At 40.9% G+C, this 26,793-nt stretch overlaps 1 protein-coding gene across 1 annotated transcript in view; it reads left to right on the forward strand.

The window, feature by feature from the left end:
• LOC122935381 (coiled-coil domain-containing protein 162-like) overlaps positions 1-26,793 on the forward strand; it is an 83,359-nt gene that overhangs the window by 27,119 nt on the left and 29,447 nt on the right. The window contains exons 9-16 of the mRNA XM_044291152.1: positions 4,420-4,643; positions 7,805-7,943; positions 8,029-8,149; positions 9,241-9,350; positions 9,753-9,902; positions 11,520-11,573; positions 15,400-15,567; positions 16,680-16,832. Of these exons, the coding sequence (XP_044147087.1) occupies positions 4,420-4,643; positions 7,805-7,943; positions 8,029-8,149; positions 9,241-9,350; positions 9,753-9,902; positions 11,520-11,573; positions 15,400-15,567; positions 16,680-16,832 (1,119 nt within the window). The remainder of the gene's footprint in view (positions 1-4,419; positions 4,644-7,804; positions 7,944-8,028; positions 8,150-9,240; positions 9,351-9,752; positions 9,903-11,519; positions 11,574-15,399; positions 15,568-16,679; positions 16,833-26,793) is intronic.

Genomic DNA, 26,793 nt, shown 5'->3' on the forward strand with positions numbered 1-26,793 from the left:
TCGAAATGCTGACTGTACCTGAATAAGTATCCTTACTAATACACTGTCCGATCTGTCTCTCTCCACTGTTCTCTTTAGAGAGTTATAACTACAATGTGTATTTTTGTGCTTTTCTTTTATTGTTACATGCCTGTCGTTTCATATTTTATGAAAATTGTGAAGGTAGGGCTGTGACCCTATATATACCTGTCTTACACTATAATTATTTAGATTTTCAACTAATTTCACATTTGCTGGAGATGACCCATATTGTATATCCTTCCCTCCTATGATATTATTAGCGTCCTTTAAAAGTTCGGACGCATGTCGATCCTGTAGGATAATATGGTCCTTATGGCCGTCTAGTACTTTCATGTTTCCTTTATTTTGGTAACAGTTTGTTCTCTCAAAAGGATCATGATTTCAATGCCAGTCTGTCTAGTGCCACCCATCTCTCTCCTCCTCTGTTTAATACATTTCAGACACTCTTATAATCCACTATGGTTTTGAAGTTTATGTCTCTAAATGTGAAAGGCGTTAATTCCCCATACAAGCGCTTAGCAATGTGGTCAGACGCCAACAAAATGAGGTGTGCTATATTGTTAGCTTAGGAGACACATTTGTTGGCCTCTAATACACATAGATGCTTAAATAGGCTCTTTCCACACCCTTTTCTTGCCTCTGCATCGGTCAAGAGAGTGGGGGTCCTCATAGAGATCAGACGCTCAGTTCAATTTTAATTGTACCAATGCATTAATGACCCGGCAGAACGTTTTATTATCCTTTTATGCTCTATTAACCATATCGATTATACCATAGCCAATGTATATGTTCCTAACTCTCATCAGCTCTCTTTTATTAACTGTTTTTTTAAGAAGCTAATGAAGGTAATAAGGGGGCCCATTGTTCTGGGTGGAGATTTAAACGTCCCTATTAATGCATCAATCGACTGCTCCCGAATAGCGGTGGGATATGGTCCAGAGTTGGGTAAGCTCCTCAAAACCACACCCCTACATAATATTTGGAGGTACCAACATGCGACGGAAAGGGATTTCACCTTCTCGTCTCAGGTTCATATCCCGCAATCTCGGATTGATTATTTTCTCATATCAAGAGACCTTCTACATCAGGCATCACACTCTGCAATTGGTAATATCACATGGACCGACCATGCCCCCATTTTCCTTCATATTTAAGACACATACCCTAACCCCAATACACCACTTTGGCTTCTCAATTCCTATTTACTGAGGCACAACGACCGCTTTTGGTCCTTCTCAACTTCATTTAAGGAGTTTTTCTCGTTTAATGATACCCCTGACAATGTCTCCACTTTATGGTGCTCCCATAAAATCTACATGAGAGGTTTATTTATGCAGTCTGCTTCCAGATTTAAAAAACAAAGAGAAAAACATTTACAGTACTTACTCTCTCATTTGGCTCTCATGGAAACACAATATAAAACCTCCCCCATAACCCCTTAAGGACCGGGCTCATTTTCACCTTCAGGACCAGGCCTTTTTTTGCAAATTTGACCAGTGTCACTTTATGTGGTGATAACTTTAAAACGCTTTGACTTATCCAGGCCATTCTGAGATTGTTTTTTCGTCACATATTGTACTTCATGACACTGGTAAAATGGAGTCCCAAAAATTCATTTTTATTTATGAAAAAATAAAAAAAATCCCAAAATTTGGAAAATTTTTAAAATTTCCAAGTTTCAATTTCTCTACTTCTATAATACATATTAATACCTACAAAAATAGTTATTGCTTCACATTTCCCATATGTCTTCTTCATGTTAGGATCATTTTGGGAATGACATTTTATTTTTGGGAGACGTTACAAGGCTTAGAAGTTTAGAAGTAAATCTTGAAATTTCTCAGAAATTTTCAGAAACCAACTTTTTAAGGACCAGTTCAGGTCTGAAGTCACTTGACCCCATTCTAGAAACTATACCCCTCAAGGTATTCAAACCTGATTATACAAACGTTGTTAACCCTTTAGGTGTTCCACAAGAATTAATGGAAAATAGAGATACAATTTCAAAATTTAACTTTTTGGGCAGATTTTCCATTTTAATATTTTTTTTCCCAGTTACAAAGCAAGGGTTAACAGCCAAACAAAACTCATTATTTATGGCTCTGATTCTGTAGTTTACAGAAACACCCCATATGTGGTCGTAAACTGCTGTATGGGCACGCGGCAGGGCGCAGAAGGAAAGGAATGCCATACGGTTTTTGGAAGGCAGATTTTGCTAGACTGTTTTTTTGACACCATGTCCCATTTGAAGCCCCCCTGATGAACCAGATCTCCTCCAATTTATTTGGGGAAATAAACCCACTAGGATGGACCGTCACGCACTTTACCCATGTCTTCGAGCTGGAGGATTGGGAATCCCAGATATTACTTGATACTATAAAGCTAATCTCATAGATCAAACTAGGGAATGGTGGTCTCCCTCTTCGAATCAGAGGTGGCTGGAGGTGGAGTCTACTTTTGAGACTAAAAACTCACTCAAAGGATTACTAGCTGCTCATTCTATAGCGGTGGTTCCGGGGTCCCCATCTCTTGACTATGTGGGCGGCAATATGGACTTGGTGCCATCACATTAGAAATATAGATCTATTCTCTCCTACCATCTCAGAAATCCCTATGACAGCCCTTACTTATGTTATTCCAGATCTTGATGTCAAGGTGTGGGAAGAAAGGGGTTTATTATCCCTAGACCAGATACTGGGGGCCTCCAACATTAAAACATTTGAGGTCTTACACCATCCCACCAGCTACCTAATTCATGTTTTTACCAATATTTGCAGATCAGACACCTGTTACACAACATCAGCTTACTTCCTGCCCAATCACGTGAAGCCTCCCCACTTAGCAGGCTTTTCAACACTCCAAGACCTGCAGCAAAAGGCCTCTCTATTGCGTACCAAGCCCTAGGTCCACACCTAGATGACAAGTCAGGTTTTATGGTAGGAGGAGGAGCTGGGATGTGTGCGGACCATTTATGAATGGCGAGATGCTTTCTATTGGCTGGATCCAATTGTATTAACCATGCAGAGCAAAATCATAAAATCCAGCTTTGTTGGTATCGAACCCCGGCCCGTATAGCACATAGCAATCCTACATACAGCCCATATTGCTGGCAGGGATGTGGAGAAAGGGGAACACCGTCACACATGTGGTGGAATTGTCATACCATATCTCCCTTCTAGAGGAAAGTGAATGAACTTTTATCTAAAGTGGCTGGCTTTCCCCTACCCCTGTCACCAGAACTAGCTATATTCTCTATTGGGTTTGAGAACCTTCCGTACACACACCGGTGGGTAGTGGTGGGCATACTAACAGCGGTCACCAGTCTCTCGGAACTGGTGGCCCTAGTTAATAAATACATGCAACATGAATGCATATACGTCACTTCACATAAAAATAGTTTGCAGGTAGTACAAAGATGGGAATTATGGTGTACATACTCTTATGCTTCCCACATTCCACAGATACTCTTGTGAACATGTATTACAGAATTACCTTTCTACAGGAAAACTACTGAAGAGTGTTTGGGGGGGGGGAGGTAGATGGGCGGCTCTGGCATATCACGGTCACTGGTTTTGTTTTTTAGTTATCGTGCTTCTTTGCATGTTACAATGTTTACTGTTGTCTTAAGGATCACATTTTTCTATTAACCGGTAAAAATATTGATTGTTTATTATCACATCATTATAGATTGTACAAACCACAAGAGCGCTGAATTCTCTCTTTTATATTCAATGTAATGTTCGAACAGCATCTCATTGATTGTTATTTTGACATATTGATTTGTACTGAAAAAAAAACGAATAAAAATCGAAAAGTTTAAAAAGTTACTGTAGTAATTAGGACCCAGGTAGTCTTGCCTAACAACACAGGCCCCAGTTAATTCAGAAACAGAACTTTAGGGCCGGTGGCAACTGCAGTCGCTGAACCCCTTATAGCCATGCCACTGGCTCTAGCAGAATGGTAATTTCTGAGCAGTAAAAGTAGTTGGAAGATGCCGACTTAACATGGTTTAAAGCTTATCTTCCGATGAAAACAATTCTTTGTTGCAGAAATCCATAGAGGCTGCAGAAAAAAAATTCCATCGTAATATATGGAACTGTTATTCGGTCACAGTCACAACAAACCAGCTGCTTGTGAACCTACCCTAAGGCTGGATACACATGTCTGTGTTCCGGGTGTATCATACGTTTATATTACTCGAATGTGTCATGGCCCAACCACAGGTTTAACTGACCTGAACTCACATGTATCCGTATAAGGTGTAAGGATTATTTTTACTTTTACTTTTCTCCTGGGATGATTTTGCTCATTTGTCATTGATTAATGCTGAAGTTAGATGTTGAAGCCCCATGTACATAATTTGAGCAATGTATTAAGTAGAATTTTTTTTATCTCTAGCTACAAGTCGAGTTATTTCCTATAGGGGAAAAACAATCACTGAAAACTGAATCAAAATTGGAATCCACATCTCAGGATCCAATATCAGAATCTACATTGCTAAAAGCCTTTTTAATTTTATGGAAACAGCTGGAATTTTTTAAAGAGCAATGGGGAAAAGACAAACTTGAAGTGGAAGAAATTAACACTGTGTGCCTATATAGACAGTTTTGTGAACTCTACAGGTGAGTAGACATAAGTGGAGTATACAATTATGTCATTTAATGGAAATGTTGTCACGAGTTGGAGGTCCCAGGAGAGAACTCCGCGTCGTCAAGCAATAAACAAATGGAAATCAGGTACAGACACAACAGAGTTTATTGCACAAACAGAATCCAAGGAGGGAAACACAGGGAAATAGAGAGCTCTATGTACCGTCTGCACAGTGGGAGGAAAACCCCCACTGAGCCACTGTCTAGTAATAATCCAGAGGGGCATGACTAAGCAACTCCTGGTATTCACTAGGGCCCCCGATGGTAGGGTTAGGCTTTGCCGCAGGGAGTTGCCAGGGTCCACTCTGGAGCGTGAACTAGCCAGTGACAACAGGAGCAAACGGACAACAGGTACCAGAAGGTACCGACGGTACATAGGCAAACATAACAAACAGGCAAATACAAGCAGGCAACTAAAAACACAAGCAGGAGTTCATAGCAAGGAAACAGGAGTGACAGTGAGCAGAGAAGGACTATCTCCACCAGTAGTAAACTGCATGGCCTTGCCCATGGCACTCTGCTGCAAAGAAAGGTGCAGCAAGGGCTTGCTGAACAGAGACATATGAATCAGGGGCGTAGCTAAAGGCTCATGGGCCCTGGTGCAAGAGTTAGACTTGGGCCCCCCTTCCCTCAGTGCTTTGTGTGTCTTCTTATGCAGCACAAGGGTATTTGGGCCCCCTCAGGCTCCTGGGCCCGGTAGCGACTGCTACCTTTGCACCCCCTATAGCTACGCCCCTGATATGAATACAAACTAGGTGACTAAAACATAACTGGCAGAACAGATAACAGAACACAGGAAAGAGGACTGAATGAACAAGTAGGAAACCCACATAGCACAGACAGACAGACACGGATCCCATGGGTCAGCAGCATGGGAGAGTGAGTACAAACTAGGAGCAGGACAAGACAACACACACCAGGAGAGCTGACACAGAACTGAGGAAACCTCAGCCTTAGGCCTCTTTCACACTACAGTATGTTGCATTCAGTGTTTTGCGTTCCGTTTTTCACGGATCCGTTGTTCAGTTTTTTGCTTCCGTTGTGGTTCCGTTTCCGTTCCGTTGTTCCGTTCCGTTTTTCCGTATGGCAAATACAGTATACAGTAATTTCATATTAAAAATTGGGCTGGGCATAACATTTTCAATTGATGGTTCCGCAAAAAACGGAACGGATACGGAAGACATACGGATGCATTTCCGTATGTGTTCCGTTTTTTTTTGCGGCCCCATTGACTTGAATGGAGCCACGGACTGTGATTCTCGGCCAAATATAGGACATGTTCTATCTTTTCAACGGAACGGAAAAACGGAAACACGGAAACGGAATGCATACGGAACACATTCCGTTTTTTTGCGGAACCATTGAAATGAATGGTTCCGTATACGGACCGTATACGGAACGCAAAAAACGGACCGTATACGGAACGCAAAAAACTGTAGTGTGAAAGAGGCCTTATATACAGGTTCCATGGGTGCAGCAGAGAGGCCACACCCATGGAGCAGACAGAGGATTAACTCCTAATAGGCACACAGGGGAGTTAACCCATAAAGAACCACAAACACACAGGAACGGAGCTGCAGCGAGAGCATAGACAGAAGGTCACAGCCAGAGGTAACGACTATGACAAATGTGTCACACATTTTTTTTTTCTGCCAGTTAAAACCAGATAGTAACACATAAAAAAAATATCTTATCACTTTTTATTTTCTGATTACAGATTTATTTATTCTTTTTCCTAAACATGATTATGGGGGCGGCCATTTTACCTGAGCTGTTCTTAACAGCATTTAGAAAGTATTAAGAAAATTGCTTTATTGCAGCCACATGGGCATAGACACAATAGACAGGAGGGGACATCAGTGACTTCTATGGGAGAGTTCTCTAGGCATGTTCTGTGCCCTGTGCAGAGGTCATTGTACAAGGAAAGAATAGATAAGAATTGACAAACACCTATTGTGAATGGTGGATCCTGTTTTATCAGTCATTGTAATCCTGCCTGTAATGATATCACTTCTGTGTATAGATAAGCAGAAAACTGCAGTAAAGTGAGCTGTATAAACCAAAAAGTGGTGCCTATTATTACGGTTAGTGGCCAATGTGAAAACTGCAGGATTTTGTTTAAATATGTCGACATGGAAAATTACAAATAACATCATAAAAAATTATTTTAAAAATATGTTAAACATAAAAATGTGATTTAAACAATAAGTCATTTTCTGATAAACCATTTCCTTTAAGTACTGAAAGCAATATCTAGAGGTTAGTGGACACCTATTTAAAATGGTTTCTGTATACCAGATTAACAATACAAATCACATACACTGAAGGTATGGATTGATAGCTAAGGCCACTGACATGACTGTATCTTCTGGTTGTCACCTCAAGGGACTTAAAGGGGTTATCCAAGAATATTAACTGCCCCTTATATGCCTGGGCCCCTCACAATGAATATACTTACCTGGCTCCCTGCGCGGCTCCTGGTCCCCGCACTGCCGCTTCTCCTCATGCGCGGATGATGAAAACATCCGATGTTGGGAAGGGGGGAGCAGCCAATGGCAGGCAGAGAAGGGGACAAGCCTCCCTAGCGTCGAGGGTGACACTAGAGAAGCTTGTCCCCGTCCCTGCCTGCCATTGGCTGCTCCCCCCCCCCAGATGTTTTCATCCGCGCATGGGGAGAAGCAGCAGCGGAGGCGAGGGGGCACCAGGAGTGGCGCAGGGAGTGGGGATCCAGGTAAGTATATTCATTGTGAGGGGCCCAGGCATATGGGGGGCATTTAATAGTCTTGGATAACCTATTGCTACTCACAACACGATTGTGGGTGGACCGCCCACTTCATCAGGTTAATCATTCTCCTCATGTAGTGGGCAGCTTGGTCATGATTTCCATTGGTTGGAACCAATCATTTTAGTTTCAGTTATATCATTACATGTATGGATATCATAATTAGGAGATTGGAGCCTTCAAAGACCATGTGAATGGGTGTTGTGTGATACTACATTTCTAAAGCAGCTTCAAGGACTCAGATGAACTATAGCTCTCTAGCTATAATATGCATGTTCTTTAGATTCTGCTTGGCACAAGAAAGAGATACAACTCTGCATAATACTTTGTACTTATGGGCTGTTTATTGTAGAGATGAAATATTTTATCCCACCATGAAAGCCATTGCTTGGCAAATGGGGAAAGAAGAGGAGTTTGAAGGGCTCACACTGAGATCTCAGGTTGTGCTTCCTCCTAAAGGATCTTCTGAGATAGAAGTTAGAGTTCGTCAGGTAAGAATATGGCAACTCTGTGATTACAGGTTCTCATTAGTAAAATATCAATCCCATAATATTCATACTTCATTCTTCTGAACAGCTTCAGAAAATAATGGAAAGCTTTGAAAGTGACATGATACATGATATGCAAAGGAAAATTGCCAAGGAGATGACACGGTTGATATCTGAAAGAGCAAGAGAAGGAAGAGGAGTTCCAACAGGTACATCTAGGAAGTATTTCCTAAATCCTCAAGTCCTAGCCTCCATGCATAATGATTATATTAATCTGTTTTTATTTATAAAATATGTATCATTATGTCCGAAATGGATCAAATCTTGTATGTAGAACCATAGTCTGTGTTTAGGTTATAGCCCTACAAGATGAGCTCATTGGACTATATGTGCTGGTATTTTAAAATCTAAAATAATATACTATTCATGGCTGTATTTTATGCAGCATCAACATATTCCACAGCACTTGATGAAAATTCACACATTTACAGTCTAATTTTCTAGGGCCTTTACTAATAGCAAGACAATCTGAAATGTGGGAAGAACCTAGAGGTCAACGAAACATAATGTAACATTATGAAATGCACCATCTTCAAGATACAATCAGTCCTTAGTTCGGGTACAATTTCTAAACATCATATCCTAATAAATGGCTGATTTTATGTTGAAGAAGATACAGGATTTTTGTTAAATGTATACTATGTTTGGAGCCATTAGGGCGTTCTTTGCATTTCCTTTAAGGTTATGGGATTCTGGATCACTATTTTGGTGGTGGGCACTGATCTTCATTATCTGGACCCAAGAAAGCCCATGTAAACTCAGGAAGAATACATGGAATAATATAGATACAGGCAGCAATCCATTCTTAGGCTAGTTTCACACTAGCATTGTGAGATCCAGCAGGCTGTTCCAGCCAATTCTTGGCATATTTGCCAGGCTGGATGGGGATGCATTGGATTCTGGCAATTCCAGATCCAGAAAGACCATGTGAAACTAGCCTTAGTGAGACATGCACCATGCTGTATCCCAAACTACATAAAGATGTTATCTCAGAATGAAGTCCAGGAACCTAGTGCTGCAAAGCAGCGGCGCCAACCACAATGACAATGCCAACCTACATATTTACTCACTTTTGTGACTGCTAATTTTTTAGTCTGAAGTTGATTGCAAATTAATGTATTCACAAATGCAAACACCATATTTGTGTTAATTACTCAAGAAATATCATAGCAGATAGTAGAATAAAATCCATCTATTCAGTTAACATTTCACTTTGCTTTATACATTTATTTGTATGTAGAGCTTTGGAAGAAGCCAGTTATGAAGGAGAACTTTTCACCTGGTCGGCCACAAATTATTGAAAAATTTGTGGACCTGCTAATGAGTGAACATCGGGGCAACTCTGCTGAGGTAAGGTTTATGAAGGCTATAGACTTCCGGCTGAATACTTAGGCTGACAGTAGTAGCACCCTAATCCCCCACTACCCAATCCACATGCTGCCTTCAGAGGACAGTAGGGAACACCACCATGACCGACATTCATAGCCACCTAAGGATCGGGGCTTTACAACCCACAAGCAGTCATTCGTGTTTTACCAGATGCAGCAGTCCTATATTGCAGAAATCCACAGGACTGGTTATTTATGTGTCATCTTAGGCAAATATGACTTTGGGTCTTTATTTTCCTATTATTTTCTTTTTCACATTTATGGATATTTTTGATGTATAATTGGACATGAATATTATTTGTGTGCTCTAGACTACTACAACTCTCACTTTTCCTTTGCTAAATGTTTGCTACTGTAATTCTAGGTTACATTCAGCCAGGAACATTTAGAACGCTGCCTCACATCACTGGCTTGTGACGTAATGGCAAGAGAGCAGAGTAACTTTGAATCGTACTCCATGTTTTATGAAAATCTACTACAACAAGAGCACCAGTTGCTGTATCAGAAAGAGCAGGTGTGTACATTACATTACACTGCAAGCAAACATTGGACTTATCAGATTAGAAATAATGTGAGATATGGACAGGCAGGAGTATTTCACATCAGAAACCTGATCATTTATATATTTATCTTTCTCTTTATCAGCTCATTCCTGTCTTTCTTTTTCTACTTCTATATCTCTCTTATACCTCACATTTGTATGCACTCTCCTGGAAATGTAGCTTAAAGGCGTATTTCAGTTCTTTTATTTTTATCATCAGGATAGATAGGTCATCTATATCCAGTGGCGTTGCTAGGGCTGGTGTCACCCGGTGCAGTAGAAAATGGTGTCACCCCCCCCCCAAGCCCCCCCCCCCCCCCCTAGTAGTTATTTACCCCTTTTAGCAGTCCCCTGCTGGGACTGCTAAAAGGGGTTAATTATAACTACTGTGGGAGCAAAAGAGGGAATAAATAACTACACTGAAAGGGGTTAATAAATACTGTTAAGGAGGGACTGCTGAAAGAGGTTAATAACTACTGTGAAGGGCCTTCACGGTAGTTATTAACCCCTCTCAGCAGCCCCCTCTTCATAGTTATTTCCCCCTTTCAGCAGTCCCCTCTTCACAGTAGTTATTAACCCCAGCAGTCCCCCCTTCACTGAAGGGTGACTGCTGAGTTTAATAAATACTGTGAAGAGGGGACTGCTGAAAGGGGGAAATAACTATGAAGAGGGGGCTGCTGAAAGGGGTTAATAACTACTGTGAAGGCCCTTCACAGTAGTTATTAACCCCTTTTTCAGCAGTCCCCCATTCACAGTATTTATTAACCCCTTTCAGTCCCCTCTTCAATGTAATTAATTATTCCCCCCTTTGCTCCCACAGTAGTTATAATTAACCCCTTTCAGCAGCGCCAGCCCAGTAGCCATTCACATACGGTCTTTCCCCCCTTTCAAGTTTCACAATCACAGCAGACTTGTTCCTTGACCTTCCCCCCTTTCAGTTTTAGCAATAAATTCATTCCCTCCCCTAGTCCCTGGCCCGGCCACAGCAACAGCACAGTCTTGGCCAGCTAGTACAATGAGCGAGTCGACTACTACCAGTACCTGTGCATTCGGCACTCGGCAGCGCTCCTCAGAGTCTCTCTTCCTCTCCGCCGCAAATCTGCAGGGCAGCGCTGCGTGTGACGTCAGTGCACTGTTGCTGCTGAGCCACCTGAGCACTCTGCGCTTTTGAAGACTGGTGTCACCCAGTGTGGCTGGTGTCACCCGGTGCGGCCCTCACCCCCCGCACCCCTCTCGCAACGCCACTGTCTATATCTGTTTGGCGTGGTCCAACACTCTGCACTGGCTCCAGAAATCACTGGAGTGGGAGCAGCACTGCAGTAACCAGCTCTGTCCACTACACAATGGCTGGCGCTGTGTAGGTCCAGTATAGACTTCCACCAGTGAATCAGCTGATCGGTAGAGGTGCCGGGTGTCCTGAAGAGAGGTCATCAATATGAAAGGACAGGAAACCCCTTTTTTACTTGAGTAATGTGTTAAATTACATTTTTAGTAGTAACATGCTGATTCTAGACTTGACCTTCTCATATGTAAACCATTGTATGAAGAATGCCTTTTGCATTTTGTATATTATTATGGTTCATCTTATAGGAGTTGCTTGGAAATAAAAGAGAAGGGAAGAAAGCTGAAGCTGGCTTCGATGAGGTGGGTGAGATAAGTGAATGGGGCTGTATATCTGCACCCTAAATTCTTCACTGCCAGTCTTTTAGAGAATAATGGTGCGTCTTGCATTCTGAATGTACAAAGGTCTGTCTAGGATTCCCATCTATATAACAGGCTGTTATAGTTAATGATTTCTCACTTTAGTACACCATATTGCTTGTCGTTAAATAACATGAAGTGATACTGTATATGCATGCTCCAGAGGTATGAGGTATTGCCTCACTGCTGTGTTAACATCACCTGACACTATTTTAAACTGGCTTTTCATGTAATTAGAGTTCACATTCTTTCTCTAGCAAATCCTGACCTACATCGCAGCTAATGTGGCCACTTTCCTGGTTTGTAGCCAGCACCACAATGTATGATTCAGCTTGTTCTGGAACTCTGACCTTTAATATTACACATAGCACACATACAAAGGGTATACATGAAAGTCAGCCCTGGGATCTTTACTATGCTGTAACACATCTTAAAGGGGTTGTCCCATGTTTCATGTAAAAAATGAAAATCATGCCTAATCTAGTACATGACAACCTTTTTCTAACAAAGCTAGAATCAGTTCCGTGCCTCACATGGATCCTGAGATCCCCCATTCAGTACTCCAATTGTTCTGCTAGAATATTTCAAGCTGGCAGTTTAGGGGATGTGTCCTTTATCAGAGGGTGTGTCCTTTCTGCTGCAGCTACTGGCAGTTGAAGGATGGAACTGAGCATGTGCTTCCATCTCAGTGAGCAGGACAGAGAAATTAGAAAAAGAGAAAACAGCAGGTGGTGCCCAGTAGCTGTATTACATTTTTACTTACATGCAAATATAAAAATATTCATATCTAGGTGCTGGTTTGAAAACTGTAGAATATTATTCATGGGACAATCTATTTAAAGAAGAAAAAGGTTGCAAGCACCAATAACTGCACTATATCAGACCATGGGTTTGGCAAACATTTATATTACATTCAGATTATTGATTGGATTAAGGACCATTAGAAAGCACATTACTAATTTTATCATTTATATAAGTTCTCAGCACGTTTCCACTTGTGCATATGTCCCTCCATACATTTATATTTTAACCAACTATATAAATTTATAATGTGAAGGGCCCTCATAGGTCCCTATTTAACATAGCAATTAATAAACATACTGTAGATAATTTAATTATATAAAACGCAAACCATATACAAAGTTTTAATCTGCTTAATAATATATAAAATAACATAATAAGCTTATTACATATATTCAATGTATTTTATACAGTATATGTTATTTACCCAATAAACATACAGTAGGTAACTACCATAAGTGAATGTGTATTGTCCTTGAATCTGTTGTTTATAGCCCTATAAAACCATTTCTGCTCATTAATCATTGTGCTGAAAATGAAGCCAGGCAGCATGGTGTAATAAGTACACAAACAGGTCAAAGTCCACCAGGAGAAGGGAAGCTGTAATCAAGCTGGTCTGTCATTAACTCCCTCAAGAAACACCCAGTCAACTAAATATATATATATATAAAATGCATAATTGCATAGAGTTCTCTACATTATCGACTGAAACCATAGAGTTTCTATATAGTAGCAGATTGAGGGACATTTATAAGAACTGTCATAGAAGATATGAAGCTGAAAATGGCAGATGCATGTGTAACATAGTTATAAAACACCATCCTGGCATTTTTTGTGCTTGCTATTCTCATATACAACACTTTTTTGGGCAGTGTGATCTGATGTGCCAAATGTACAGTCAGGTCCATAAATATTGGGACATGGACACAGTTCTAACATTTTTGGCTCTATACACCAGCACAATGGATTTGAAATGAAACAAACAACATGTTTGTCAGCTTTAATTTGAGGGTATTTACATCCAAACCATGTGGACGGTGTAGGAATTACAACGGTTTGCATATGTGCCTCCCACTTGTTAAGGGACCAAAAGTAATGGGACAATTGGCTTCTCGGCTGTTCCATGGCCAGGTGTGTGTTATTCCCTCATTATCCCAATTACAATGAGCAGATAAAAAACAGATGAGACCAAAATCAACTTGTACCAGAGTGATGGGAAGAGAAGAGTATGGAGAAGGAAAGGAACTGCTCATGATCCTAAGCATACCATCTCATCAGTGAAGCATGGTGGTGGTAGTGTCATGGCGTGGGCATGTATGGCTGCCAATGGAACTGGTTCTCTTGTATTTATTGATGATGTGACTGCTGACAAAAGCAGAAGAATGAATTCTGAAGTGTTTCTGGCAATATTATCTGCTCCTATTCAGCCAAATGCTTCAGAACTCATTGGACGGCGCTTCACAGCGCAGATGGACAATGACCCAAAGCATACTGCAAAAGCAACCAAAGAGTTTTTTATGAACAAATGTTTTTTATTGCATTTTTCTTCAAAATACAAAAGTACATTAATATACAGAAAATAAATAAACCAAAGAAAAGCTACTGAACATCAGTAAGCTGTTCTAGGAGAGTTCCAGCAGTGTGAGCATAAAGTAGGGGCATCAAAACCAAAGAGTTTTTTAAGGGAAAGAAGTGGAATGTTATGCAATGGCCAAGTCAATCACCTGACCTTCATCCGATTGAGCATGCATTTCACTTGCTGAAGACAAAACCGAAGGGAAAATGCCCCAAAAACAAGCAGGAACTGAAGACAGTCGTAGTAGAGGCCTGGCAGAGCATCACCAGGGATGAAACCCAGCGTCTGGTGATGTCTATGCGTTCCAGACTTCAGATTGTAGTGACTGCAAAGGATTTGCAACCAAGTATTAAAAAGTGAAAGTTTGATTTATGATTATTAATCTGTCCCATTACTTTTGGTTCCTTAACAAGTGGGAGGCACATATGCAAACTGTTGTAATTCCTGCACCGTTCACCTGATTTGGATGTAAATACCCTCAAATTAAAGCTGACAGTCTGCAGTTAAAGCACATCTTGTTTGTTTCATTTCAAATCCATTGTGGTGGTGTATAGAGCCAAAAATGTTAGAATTGTGTCGATGTCCCAAAATTTTTTGGACCTGACTGTATATTTATCTCCCTTAATGCAGACCCCACATGAGACCCCAGACCAGACCCCAGAATTAATACAGACCCCCAGACTAGACCCAAAAATTCATACAGACATCTAGACAGACCCCAAAATCAATACAGACCTCCATACCAAACCCCAAAATTAATGCAGACTACAGATCAGCCCCCAAATTCATACAGACCCCAAATCACCTAGCAGGCCGCAGATAACTTCCTCAGTGGCTACATAGACCCCAATGGGTATGTGTTTGGGACCCTTGTTCTAGAAGAAGGCAAACAAAACCCCTATAAAGTAGTGATAAAATTGGCCAAATGAAGGGCAGATTGGGTATGTCCACAAAGAGGGATGGGTCACTATTAGTATATAAGGGCAATGAGAGGGGCATTTAGGTTAGCAGGAGGATCGGAAAACAGATGACTACAATCAAAGATGTCACATGTAAGTCATTGGATGTAGCTGTATTGTATTAACTTTTTACTGTGTGGAACTGGTATCTGAACATTATTTGATGGCTGCAATATAGAGCTATACTACCATAGCTAACACAGAGTTGCTGTATCTAAACCTGCTTTGGGAGGTAGGGAGCAAACATGGCTCTTGCTCCTTGGGCTAGTGCTGCATCAATGGGTCACTTAAGAGGCCTAGCTAAATAGGGCAGCAGCTGTGATGGGGAGGCCAAGTGAAATTCGTGCAGCTGGGCCCAAGAGCCTTTAGTTATGCTCTTAACCCTGGTCCTATGTTTTTACGTTTTTTTTTTCTGAAACATTTTGTTCTCCAGAATCCAGACATGTGCCATGAACTCATCATTGAAATCACTGCACTTAGAACCAAGCTCCAAGATGCTGAAGAAGAAATGATGAATTCCAAGGAAACCATAAAAAAACAAGTACAAGATGAATATGAGGCCTTAGTCAGGTCTCTGTTTGCAGCATGTGTATCCCTGAAGGTGAGGACAGCATTGTCTATGTCTTTGTTATGCAGTGGGTAGTTAGCTCGGAAGATGTCATTGTGGATAATGGGATGACTTTGTGTCTTTTTAGAACTTACTGAACATACTGTAGAACATACCATAGGTCAGACCCAACTCAGGTTAGAACAGTTCCAACTAAACCGCTGCATCTTCTATAAAGCTAGTTCTAGATGGCAGATATCCATGGTTCATCTTAGCCCGAAAGAACAGCTCCTGTTTTGGCTACCTCAATGCAATCTTGTATTATTACATGGTCACCAATTCACACCGGGTGGTCCCAAACTACTCCCTATGGCAATCTCAACAGAGAGTCTACAAAGTCTTCTGAAAGCTTAGGTATCTACATTCTGAAAAGAGCTTGCTAGAAGTGTTCATCTTTTAAAAAGCAAGTCTTCATCTGTTAAAACCAAGAATATTTAACTGGAGCAAACATCCTATTGACTAATAAAGGGCTAGCAGTAAAAAGTTGTGTGACATACACCCTGCTTCTTATCACTTGTTTTATCACAGTGTTCTTTCTGCATACTGTATTTTAACTCATGGAACATAGTATGGAAAGGGACAGAATCTGTGACTTATTGGTGCTCTATGCATATGATATATTGTGATGTAACATAAGACTTGGTTCTCATTTGTGTTCGTATTTGTTTTCTGTTATATATTATATCAACTGATAAATGAATGGAATCTGGAGGACCATAAATGTATAATAGATGCAGGTCAAATGTCCAGAAACCACACCTGCCTCTAGAATGAGGGTTCTGCTGACTGCCACATTCAGCCTAAGAGTTAAACAGGTTCACGGAAACAGCCAAGCTCACTATGCCACGCTGTTTCCGTAACTCCCATAGAAGTGGTACTGTTTCTACATCTTACATGTCCTTTTAATGACTTTTTATACAACAATAATCCTAAAGCCTATCTTATCTACAATATCACACAGTTTAGTGTTCCTTGTAAGGCTGTGGAGAAGTTGGTGTTTTTTTTATCGTATCGGTGATATCTCCAGTTCTGATTTACCCATTTTACTGCTTTTGGCATTTCATCTCCTCACATATTTCAGACAACATACTTCCTTGCTTTTTCAGTCTAGAATAGATGGATATCACATCAACATGAACAAACAAGTGACTGAAATCATCAGTGACGTTCGTAAAGAAGGTGTGGACGACATGATTCTTCTGAAGAAAAAATATTTTCCTGGACAAAATAGCAGTACTCTGGAAAAAACATTGTCTATGGTGAGTTACAGGCAATACAAGACCCAAATATGATGCCTCATACTGTCCATCCCTACTCCATTACTTCTATTAGAAATATTATTCACTGACTTACTATTACTCCCATTTTTGCCATTGTCACTTCACCCCTCCTCTCCTTGGTGTGTAGTTGCACTACTGCTTCTAATTGTTAATCAGCTTCTGTTATAAATGCTGCACTGCCCTCTCACTCCTTGCCTGAGCTTAGGTTTTCTAGTTTACCAGTGAATGTGTGCTATTCTGATTGTCTGCCCGTGTACCGAACTTCTGCCGCTAATCAATCATAGCCTGTCTACTGTTTGTTTCCTGTCCTGACCTCGGATTAGTTTCACAGAATTGCTTTAACTCTGCCTGCCCAAATCTCTGCCCGTTTACCGACTGCAAGTATAACCTGACCCTTTGATGCTTCACACTGGTGTCTCTGACACCCTTGGGTCAGCTGTCATCTACACCAGGACTATTCCAAGAGGTAGCGGCCTGGTGGGTCCCCTGCAGCAATGACCAGATTCCTGTATAGGGGTTAAAGGGTGAAAACCATGGGATCCCCAGGATAACACCCTTAGGACTAGACCATAGTCAAACTGGTTAGTTGGTACAGAGGGTCCACACCATCTGCCTGTTACATTTTATATGAGATTACTTACATTGATTCATTCTGAACTACAGATTTCATAACAGTTAAAGCAATAGCCATCACTAATTTTTTGGGGGGTAATTATGTTTTAGTTTTGCCTACATTCGTCTTTTAAATTATAATGGCCATTTTTATAACTTCTCATCAAATGATGTTGATAGAATTATAGTTTATTAAGCAATAGTAAAAAGTCCAGCTCACCTGCATCAGCAATTTGGAGAGTGCATGGATGGGAAGAGACCCGTATACTTGAAAAATAAGATATCCAGCACCTCAGTTTTTCGTGCTTAACCCTTTCATGACCAAGGGTCATTGATGCCCCAGTGTCCAGGTCAAAATTTACAAATCTGACGTGCGTCACTTTATGTGGTAATAGCTTTGGAACACTTTTACTTATCCACGCCATTCTGAGATTGTTTTCTCGTGACACATTGTACTTCATGATAGTCATATATTTGAATCAATATATTTCACCTTTATTTATGAAAAAATCCCAAATTTACCCAAAACTTTGAAAAAATTCACAATTTTCCAAATTTCTATTTCTCTGCTTCTAAAACAGAAAGTCATACCTAATAAAATATTTATTACTTAACATTCCCCATATGTCTACTTTATGTTGGCATCATTTTGGAAATGTCATTTTATTTTTTTAGGACGTTAGAAGGCTTAGAAGTTTAGAAGCAATTCTTACAATTTTTAAGAAAATTTCCAAAACCCACTTTTTATGGACCAGTTCAGGTTTGAAGTCACTTTGTGGGGCTTACATAGTGGAAACCCCCATAAATGACCCCATTGTAGAAACTACACCCCTCAAGTTACTTAAAACTGATTTTACAAACTGTTAACCCTTTAGGCGTTCCACAAGAAATAAAGGAAAATGGAGATGAAATTTCTAAATTTCACTTTTTTGGCAGATTTTCCATTTTATAATTTTTTTTTCTTTAACACATTGAGGGTTAACAGCCAAACAAAACTCAATATTTATTACCCTGATTCCGCGGTTTACATAAACACCCCACATGTGGTCGTAAACTGCTGTACGGGCACACGGCAAGGCGCAGAAGGAACGGAATGCCATACGGTTTTTGGAAGGCAGATTGTGCTGGATTGGTTATCTGAACGCCATATATTTTTTATTTTTCTGCCGATCGTCTTGTGCAGGGGCTAGTTTTTTGCAGAAAGTGTTGAGGTTTTTATTGGTACAATTTTTGGGTACATAGGATTTTTTGATCATTCATTATTACACTTTATGGGGCAAGGTGACCCCAAAATTGTTTTGGAACAGTTTTCATTTATTTATTTTTACAGCGTTCATCTGAGGAGTTAGGTTATGTGATAGTTTTATAGAAAAGATCGTTACGGACGTGGCAATACCTAATATGTATACTTTTTCTTATTTTTTTAAGTTTTACACAATAATAGCATTTCTGAAACCCAAAAAATGATGTTTTAGTGTCTCTATAGTCTGAGAGCCATAGCTTTTTAATTTTTTGGGCGATTGTCTTAAATAGGGTATCATTTTTTGCGGGACGAGGTGACGGTTTGATTGGTACTATTTTGGGGGTCATACGCCTTTTTGATCACTTGCTGTTGCATTTTTTGTGATGTAAGGTGACAAAAATGGCTTTTTTTTACACATTTTTTTTTTTATGGTGATTATCGGACGGGGTCTATCATGTGATATCTTTATAGAGACGGTCATTACGGACGCGGTGATACCTAATATGTGTAGTTTTTTTATTTTTCATTTTTCATAGGATAAGGCAATTTATTATTTTAATTTTACATTTTTATATATTTATTTTTACTTTTATATTTTTTTCACATCTTTTTTTTTATCAAGTCCCTCTTGGATCTTGAAGATCTAGTGGGGCTGTACTATACTTTGCAATGCTCTTGCATTGCAAAGTGTAATACAATCAGATGCCCTGTAGGTGGCAACAGCGGACGTTTTTGCAAAGCGTCCGGTTGCCATGACAATCATCGGGTCTGCCATCGCAGCGCAGCAGCCTCGATGGTGGAGAGAGGGGGCCCCCTCCCTCTATTAACCCCATGGATGCCGCTGCCGCGGCATCTATTGGGTTACAGCAGAGTGTCAGCATAGAGCTGACACTCTGCTCATGGCGGCGGCTCAGGAATGGAGCCGCCGCCATCACACACAGCAGGGGGACCAAACTGTATCGGGGGGCAGGGGGCAGCGCTGGAAAGGGAGGGGGGGTGTCACTGAATGTATGGGGCGGGGAGGGGGCGGGCGCATCAGTGCACTGGGCAGGCTGATTCAATGTGCACAGTGCAGACAGCTTCAGGTGCAGGGGCACAGATCGGGGGGGCACAGATTGGGGGTGGACACAGATCGTGGGGGGGGGGATTGTCCCACCGATTTTTGGCTGAAAAGGGAGGGAGACAGAGAGGCAGCCAGTGACATGCATTTAAATTTCTGCTAGCACTTTTGATTGTAACACCTGGGATGGTTTGCACCGCCCAGCTGGTTTAAGGGGGGAGGGATTTTTTATGTTCACTCCTATATATATGCTTCCTCAGAAATTTATTGTGAAGGTCATGATTAAGAACCACATGGTTCGAAACGCGTAGACCGTATTGGGGCTTGTACTCTGAGGATTTTACCGCTGTACACTTGGTTTGTGGAATAAACATCGTTAAGCATGAAAAACTGCTGGATATCTTCTTTTTCAAATAATAGTTTATTGTCAGTTTCTGTAAAGCTTACAAAAGAGACAACCAATATGGCTGCTCCACCTGTTATCGATTTTGGAAAAAAGAAAAAAAATGGCCACCACAAATCAGCTGAAAATTGTAAAATGTCTGTAAGTGCAGATGACATAATGAACAAATGTTGGCGGCTGCTGTCATTTCTGATTGTCTATTTTCCAAGCTATGCATATAGAAATGCATGCAAGAATGAAGATAAACTTGGCTTGCTATCAACTTTCATTTACATGAACTAGAACACTGTATTTTATAAAAAAAATATTAAATATAATAGTATTCTATCAATGTTGGATATCCCCAAGCTCAACCCTTTAGAACCTTAAAGGGATTCTGTCACCTAGATTTTAGCTATAGAGATTTCCACACCATCACATCAGTTTCCACGATTTAGTTTATAATCTACTAGTCTTATCCCCATCTGTCCTGTCATTTAGGGTAAAAATCGCTTTTATTAATATGCAAATTACCTCTATAAGGAGCCCAAGAGGCTGTCCCTCTGTCCGTTGGAGCCCAGCCGCGCCCATGATCTTGGAGCCCAGCACCACCCCTCTGTTAATTATTCACTCCTCTCCTTGCTTATTTTTTTTCCCAGAGTGCTGTAATCTTGCGCATGCGCCATGGTTACACTGGTCCGGGCCCACGGGGTGTCCTGGCAGCAGCCTCACGTAAGCAAGTGCGCATCCTTTCCGGGTCGAACAAAGTGCGCAGACAGCTGGCGCATGCGTGCTTACTTCAGTGAGGCTGCTGACAGGAAAAACAAAATAAGCGAGGACAGGAGTGAATAATTAACAGAGTGGCGGTGCTGGGCTCCAAGATCATGGGCACGGCTGGGCTCCAACAGACGAGGGATAGCACCTTGGGCTCCTTATAGAGGTAATTTTCATATTAACAAAAGCGATATTTACCCTAAATGTCGGGACAGATGGGAGTAAGACTAGTAAATTTTAAACTAAATCTTGGAGACTGATGTGATGGTGTGAAAATCTCTATAGCTAAAATCCAGGTGACAGAATCCCTTTAGAGACTTTCTCAGGATAGGCCATAAGTATCTGATTGTAGAGTTCAACCAGGACCGCCACCGTTCAGCTGCAGCCTCTTCAAACAGCTGATCGTCAGGAGTACCAGGAGTTGGACCCCAATGATCAGATAATGATGACCTATCCTGAGGGTAGGTCATCAATATTCTACTCCCAGAAAACCTATTTAATAAAAAGGAACCATATTTTTAGATACAACATAAACTACGATAGTCTTATCTCTACACATGACATCCTCCACAGATAAGTATGCTACAAGTATCATTTAAATGATCTTGAAGAGCTGTCACAAGCAACGGCTACTGAGAGATCTTTCTCTCTACTTTTCTGTGCATTGGTTAAAATGGTCAGGTTTCAGTGATGGTAACTGTTTGCAATAGAACAATGAAAAGTAACATCTCACCATCTAAGTAACACCCTGTAGATGTTGGATCTTGCATTAGGTGTTTTGCTGTTCTAAAAGTAGTTTTCATAAAACGTATAAACAGCAATTGTGGATTTACCAGCAGCTACAACAATAAAGAATGTCTTTTGTTTTCTTAAAAGTCTAAAAATCACTAATAATTGTTGCGCTCAACCAGTACCAAAGAGCACTTGTCAGAAGTGAAGTTCAGTTCTCCTCCAAATCCCAGAAACTCTGCAGTTCTTGTTGTTCATTCATATCAGTACTTTGTCCTGCTGTTGTTGGTGTAACACACCCATCATCAAATGCCCTATTGTTGGTGAAACTCAAGTTGGCTGACTGCAGGTTGCCATCGGTATTTTTATTGATTAACACTTGCACATGGCATTCTGCAGTCACCCAACCTGAGTTTAATCAACATTGGGTCAATGCCAACAACAGTGCTGGTGTAAATGAAAATCTAGCAGTAAGTTTTGCAAACAGTTTCTGGCAAATGGGGGGAAACTGAACATCGCTGCTGTCACCTGGTCTTTTATACTGATTGAGCACAACAAGTATTACTGTTTTTTCAGTTCTGAATAGTGGGACATCCCAGTCTGTCCATGCTGAGCAATGTGTGGAACTCAGCACTTTATAAAAAAATAAATAAAAACACTAATCTGTGAGAACCTGGCTTTACTTAAAGTTTTTTTGCAGATAATAAAGAGGTTTACTAGGACTTTATATTGATGGTCAATCCTGTATAGCTACATACATAATGGACATAAACTTCTGGGGTCACAGCCAGACAACAACGTATAATTCTTCTGCTTAGAACAGGGTTTCTCAATTCCGGCCCTCGGGACCCACTTACTGGTCAGGATTTGAGAATATCCCACAGAATGAATACCTGTGGTAAGTCCTGATGCATGGACACGAATTATATCACCTGCCCAATACTAAGGAAATCCTGAAAACATGACTGGTAGGTGGCTCCCGAGGACCGGCGTTGAGAAACCCTGGCTTAGAACCTTTACATTCTGAACTGTTTCAAACTAAAGTTAACTTATTTTTGAGAAATGTTTTGCAAATTCATACTTTTTTTAATTTATTTTTATAAATGTTAGTCAAGGTAATGGTCCAGTTAACTGACTGTCATATTTTAGTAATCTGATTGTGTTGTCCAAAAGGATGCTTACCATATTTTTCTGGCACACTTTTTTAGCAAGAAAAATAATTCTAGTTCAAAGTCATGGGGGGATGGGGCACAGCTACTAACAACCAATATCACGGCTGTATGATAGCTAGCACGGCTATCCCGTCTTGTTTTAAACCTTAGACTCGTTGCTTTAAAATAAGGCTAAACATCTCTAGCTGTTATACAACCTGAGATAGAGCAGGAGGAATGGAGGGGAATGGGGACCTGCTCACAGGTTGTATGAAAGAGAGACACAGATCTTGAACATTGTCACATATAGTTTTTATTTTTCGAGAAAAGGAGTGAGAAGATGAGTGCTTTCTCATCTAATTACCCCTCTGTGCCTAATTAGACTGTTTATTGATGCCACGACCCAGACATTTACTAGCATCCGGATGGCGGTGTCAAATAAGTCTCAACAAACACTTGCACCCCCCACACACAAACATCAATGAAGTTTACAGTTTACACTGTCCTTATCTTTCCCTACTGTAAAATCTTAAATTGTCAGACTGCTTCACCTGATACACGCTTCAGTAATAGCGATAATGATTATCACTGGAGAGGAATATCTAATATATTTCTGACAGATGGAAAAGATTTGTGACAGTCACAAAAGAAATCTTTGCTCACTATCACCACAAAACAATCAAGTGTCGTATGTACCCCAAAAATTATCCCATTTTGTACAATGGAAAAATAAAAAAAAGTTATAGCTCTCTGAATGAGGTGATGCAAAAAGAACGAAGTGTTTTTATTGTGAAAAAGTAGTAGAACATTAAAAATGTACGGTAGATATTTTGTATTGCAATAATGATAATGACCCATAAAATAAAGGCAGCACATTATTTATGCTGAGATACATTAGTATGAAATATTTTTGCCCAATTATTTGTTGTCTAAAGCCTGGGTGTATCATATGGACAGGTGCCTTTTATAAGTCTGAAAAATATGGTAATTGGTTCATATTAGATATAGTTACAATTTCATATCGATAGCATTTATTCAATGTAAGACACCACAGAATAAAATTATAGACATGTCTTACCAGCAAATTAGAATCTATCAGTCTTTGCTGCCATAGCTGTATAGAGGTTACACCCATAGCCACAAGAAAATACATGCTGTTGTAAGGCAGCTGCTAGCCACAAAGTGGTCTGGCGGGGAGAAAACATATTTTCTGGGAAAATATTGTTTGTTGAAGACATTCAGTTTTTCCACACAAATATGAGAAAATATATAGCACTAGAGATGCCTCAACCTGGAAATGCAGTTCAGTAAGGCAGGGGCTACAGTACACGGTAACATGAAGTTCGCAATGTTGCTTTGTGACTTCGCACCTTCTGATTGTCAAAGGGGTCACGATGCAGTAGTCTGTGACTTGCCTGTGATTTTTCTGCATTTCATGCCTTTTTTACAGCCAGATCGCAGCTCTAAAATAGTCATGTGAGAGCAAGTTTGCAGACAAGTCACACATAGCTATAATATACTGTATATCATGACTTGCTGTCATGTGACCAGTGATGGTCAGTTCGCAGTGGGCTGCCATCTTGACTGACCCGTCCGGCGATGCACAGGTAAGCCCTTGCCTGTGCCTGTGCCTGTGCCGGGAGCTTGTCTGAAATCAAATCCGGTCACCGGGAGCAGGCAGTTCATCGGACAGGCACAGGTATATAAGCATAACGTGATCCCTCCAGCTCAAACTTGTGGATAAAATAGACTTATGCTATAAGCAATTACAGGAATTGATAATGGTGAATATCAAAATATTTAAATGGGTTAATCACCCAAATTTTTATTTTTTTAACTTTTTATTTTTTTAACTTTTTATTTTGAGGACGACTTTCTTCCCTTTCTGTGGGTGGACAGTAGCTCATCAGGCACCTGCATCTCACAGGATGCATTGCAATTAGCTTTTTAAACCGTTCATCTCCTGCATAGAGAATAGTCCTTCACATATTGCCCCAGAAATACATGTACATTGCAATAATATTTTATTTGAAATGTTCAGTTCATTGCAATATATTTTGTGGGACAAGCCCTTAAAGGTACCCTTCAGATCAAGAAAGAAAATTCACATTAACTGGGAATCGAACAGAACACTTACATGATAACTTCCTTTTCATCTTTTCACCTACAAATTGGACATATCTCTGGCTCCTCTTCGGTCATCCAAGATGGCTGCACCACTTCTTAGACCACCTGATGCATACTGTGCATCAGTAGTCCAAGTCACTTCCTGCTTGTCCAGCGCTGCTCTTGGATTGGCCAGTACTGCTCACAGCATACACAGTATGTATCAGGTAGTCTGAAAAACTGTGAACCATCTTGAATGACAGAAGAAAAGGCTGGTAACTGGTGGATCTACAGTTGAAAAAGGAAAAGGATGGCACCAGGTAATTGATCTGTTCGTTTGCCAGTTAATGTTATTTTTATTTTTTTCTTGAACCAAAGAATAACTTTTCAATAAATATTTTGGCAGTTTTCTACATATATAAATAAATTGTCAGTTGATGATTGCCAGTAAAGATTTTTTAAGGAATTGTCTACTCTCAGGCCTGAGTCACAAACAGCCTTAAAGGGGTTATCCGAGTAATTTTTTTGTTCTATGTTCCTAACTAAGCAAATGTAACAGCTTTCCAATTAACTCACTTTATCTCCGGTGCCTGGTTTCTCAGATTTCACAGAGGGTCACATGACCTGTGATGTCAGCTTCTCTCCCTGTGCTGATAATGTTCGTTTACAAGCACGTCACTGTGCTGGCCACGCCCCCTTCACTGCCGTCTACTCTCTGCTAGGATTCTTAACCCCGTCAGCTGCACAGCTCTGCAGCAGTGACAATTCTGGGCACTGGAGCTGACATACTAGAGAGAGCATTGCACAAGAAGGTAGGGGGAAGATCCTGTGTGTATTAGCAGTGTCATTATACAGCTGGGACTTGTAGTCCTACACATGCAACATGCTGCAGAGTCTCCCAGCACTCAGGGCAGCTATTGTATCCACTCCCTTAGCAGTGTCATTATACAGCTGGGACCTGTAGTCCTACACATACAACATACTGCAGAGTCTCCCAGCAGGCAGACATGTCACTTAGGGCAGCTCTTGTATTCACTCCCTTAGCAGTGTCATTATACAGCTGGGACTTGTAGTCCTACACATACAACATACTGCAGAGTCTCCCAGCAGGCAGACATGTCACTTAGGGCAGCTCTTGTATTCACTCCCTTAGCAGTGTCATTATACAGCTGGGACTTGTAGTTCTACGCATACAACATGCTGCAGAGTCTCCCAGCAGGCAGACATGTCACTCAGGGCAGCTCTTGTATCCACTCCCTTAGCAGTGTCATTATACAGCTGGGACTTGTAGTTCTACGCATACAACATGCTGCTGATTCTCCCAGCAGGCAGACATGTCACTCAGGGCAGCTCTTGTATCCACACCCTTAGCAGTGTCATTATACAGCTGGGACTTGTAGTTCTACGCATACAACATGCTGCAGAGTCTCCCAGCACTCAGGGCAGCTCTTGTATCCACTCCCTTAGCAGTGTCATTATACAGCTGGGACCTGTAGTCCTACACATACAACATACTGCAGAGTCTCCCAGCAGGCAGACATGTCACTTAGGGCAGCTCTTGTATTCACTCCCTTAGCAGTTTCATTATACAGCTGGGACTTGTAGTTCTACACATACAACATACTGCAGAGTCTCCCAGCAGGCAGACATGTCACTCAGGGCAGCTCTTGTATCCACTCCCTTAGCAGTGTCATTATACAGCTGGGACTTGTAGTTCTACGCATACAACATGCTGCAGAGTCTCCCAGCACTCAGGGCAGCTCTTGTATCCACTCCCTTAGCAGTGTCATTATACAGCTGGGACTTGTAGTCCTACACATACAACATACTGCAGAGTCTCCCAGCAGGCAGACATGTCACTTAGGGCAGCTCTTGTATTCACT

Source organism: Bufo gargarizans, chromosome 4 (assembly GCF_014858855.1).
Source record: "Bufo gargarizans isolate SCDJY-AF-19 chromosome 4, ASM1485885v1, whole genome shotgun sequence".
Taxonomy (NCBI): Eukaryota; Metazoa; Chordata; class Amphibia; order Anura; family Bufonidae; genus Bufo; species Bufo gargarizans.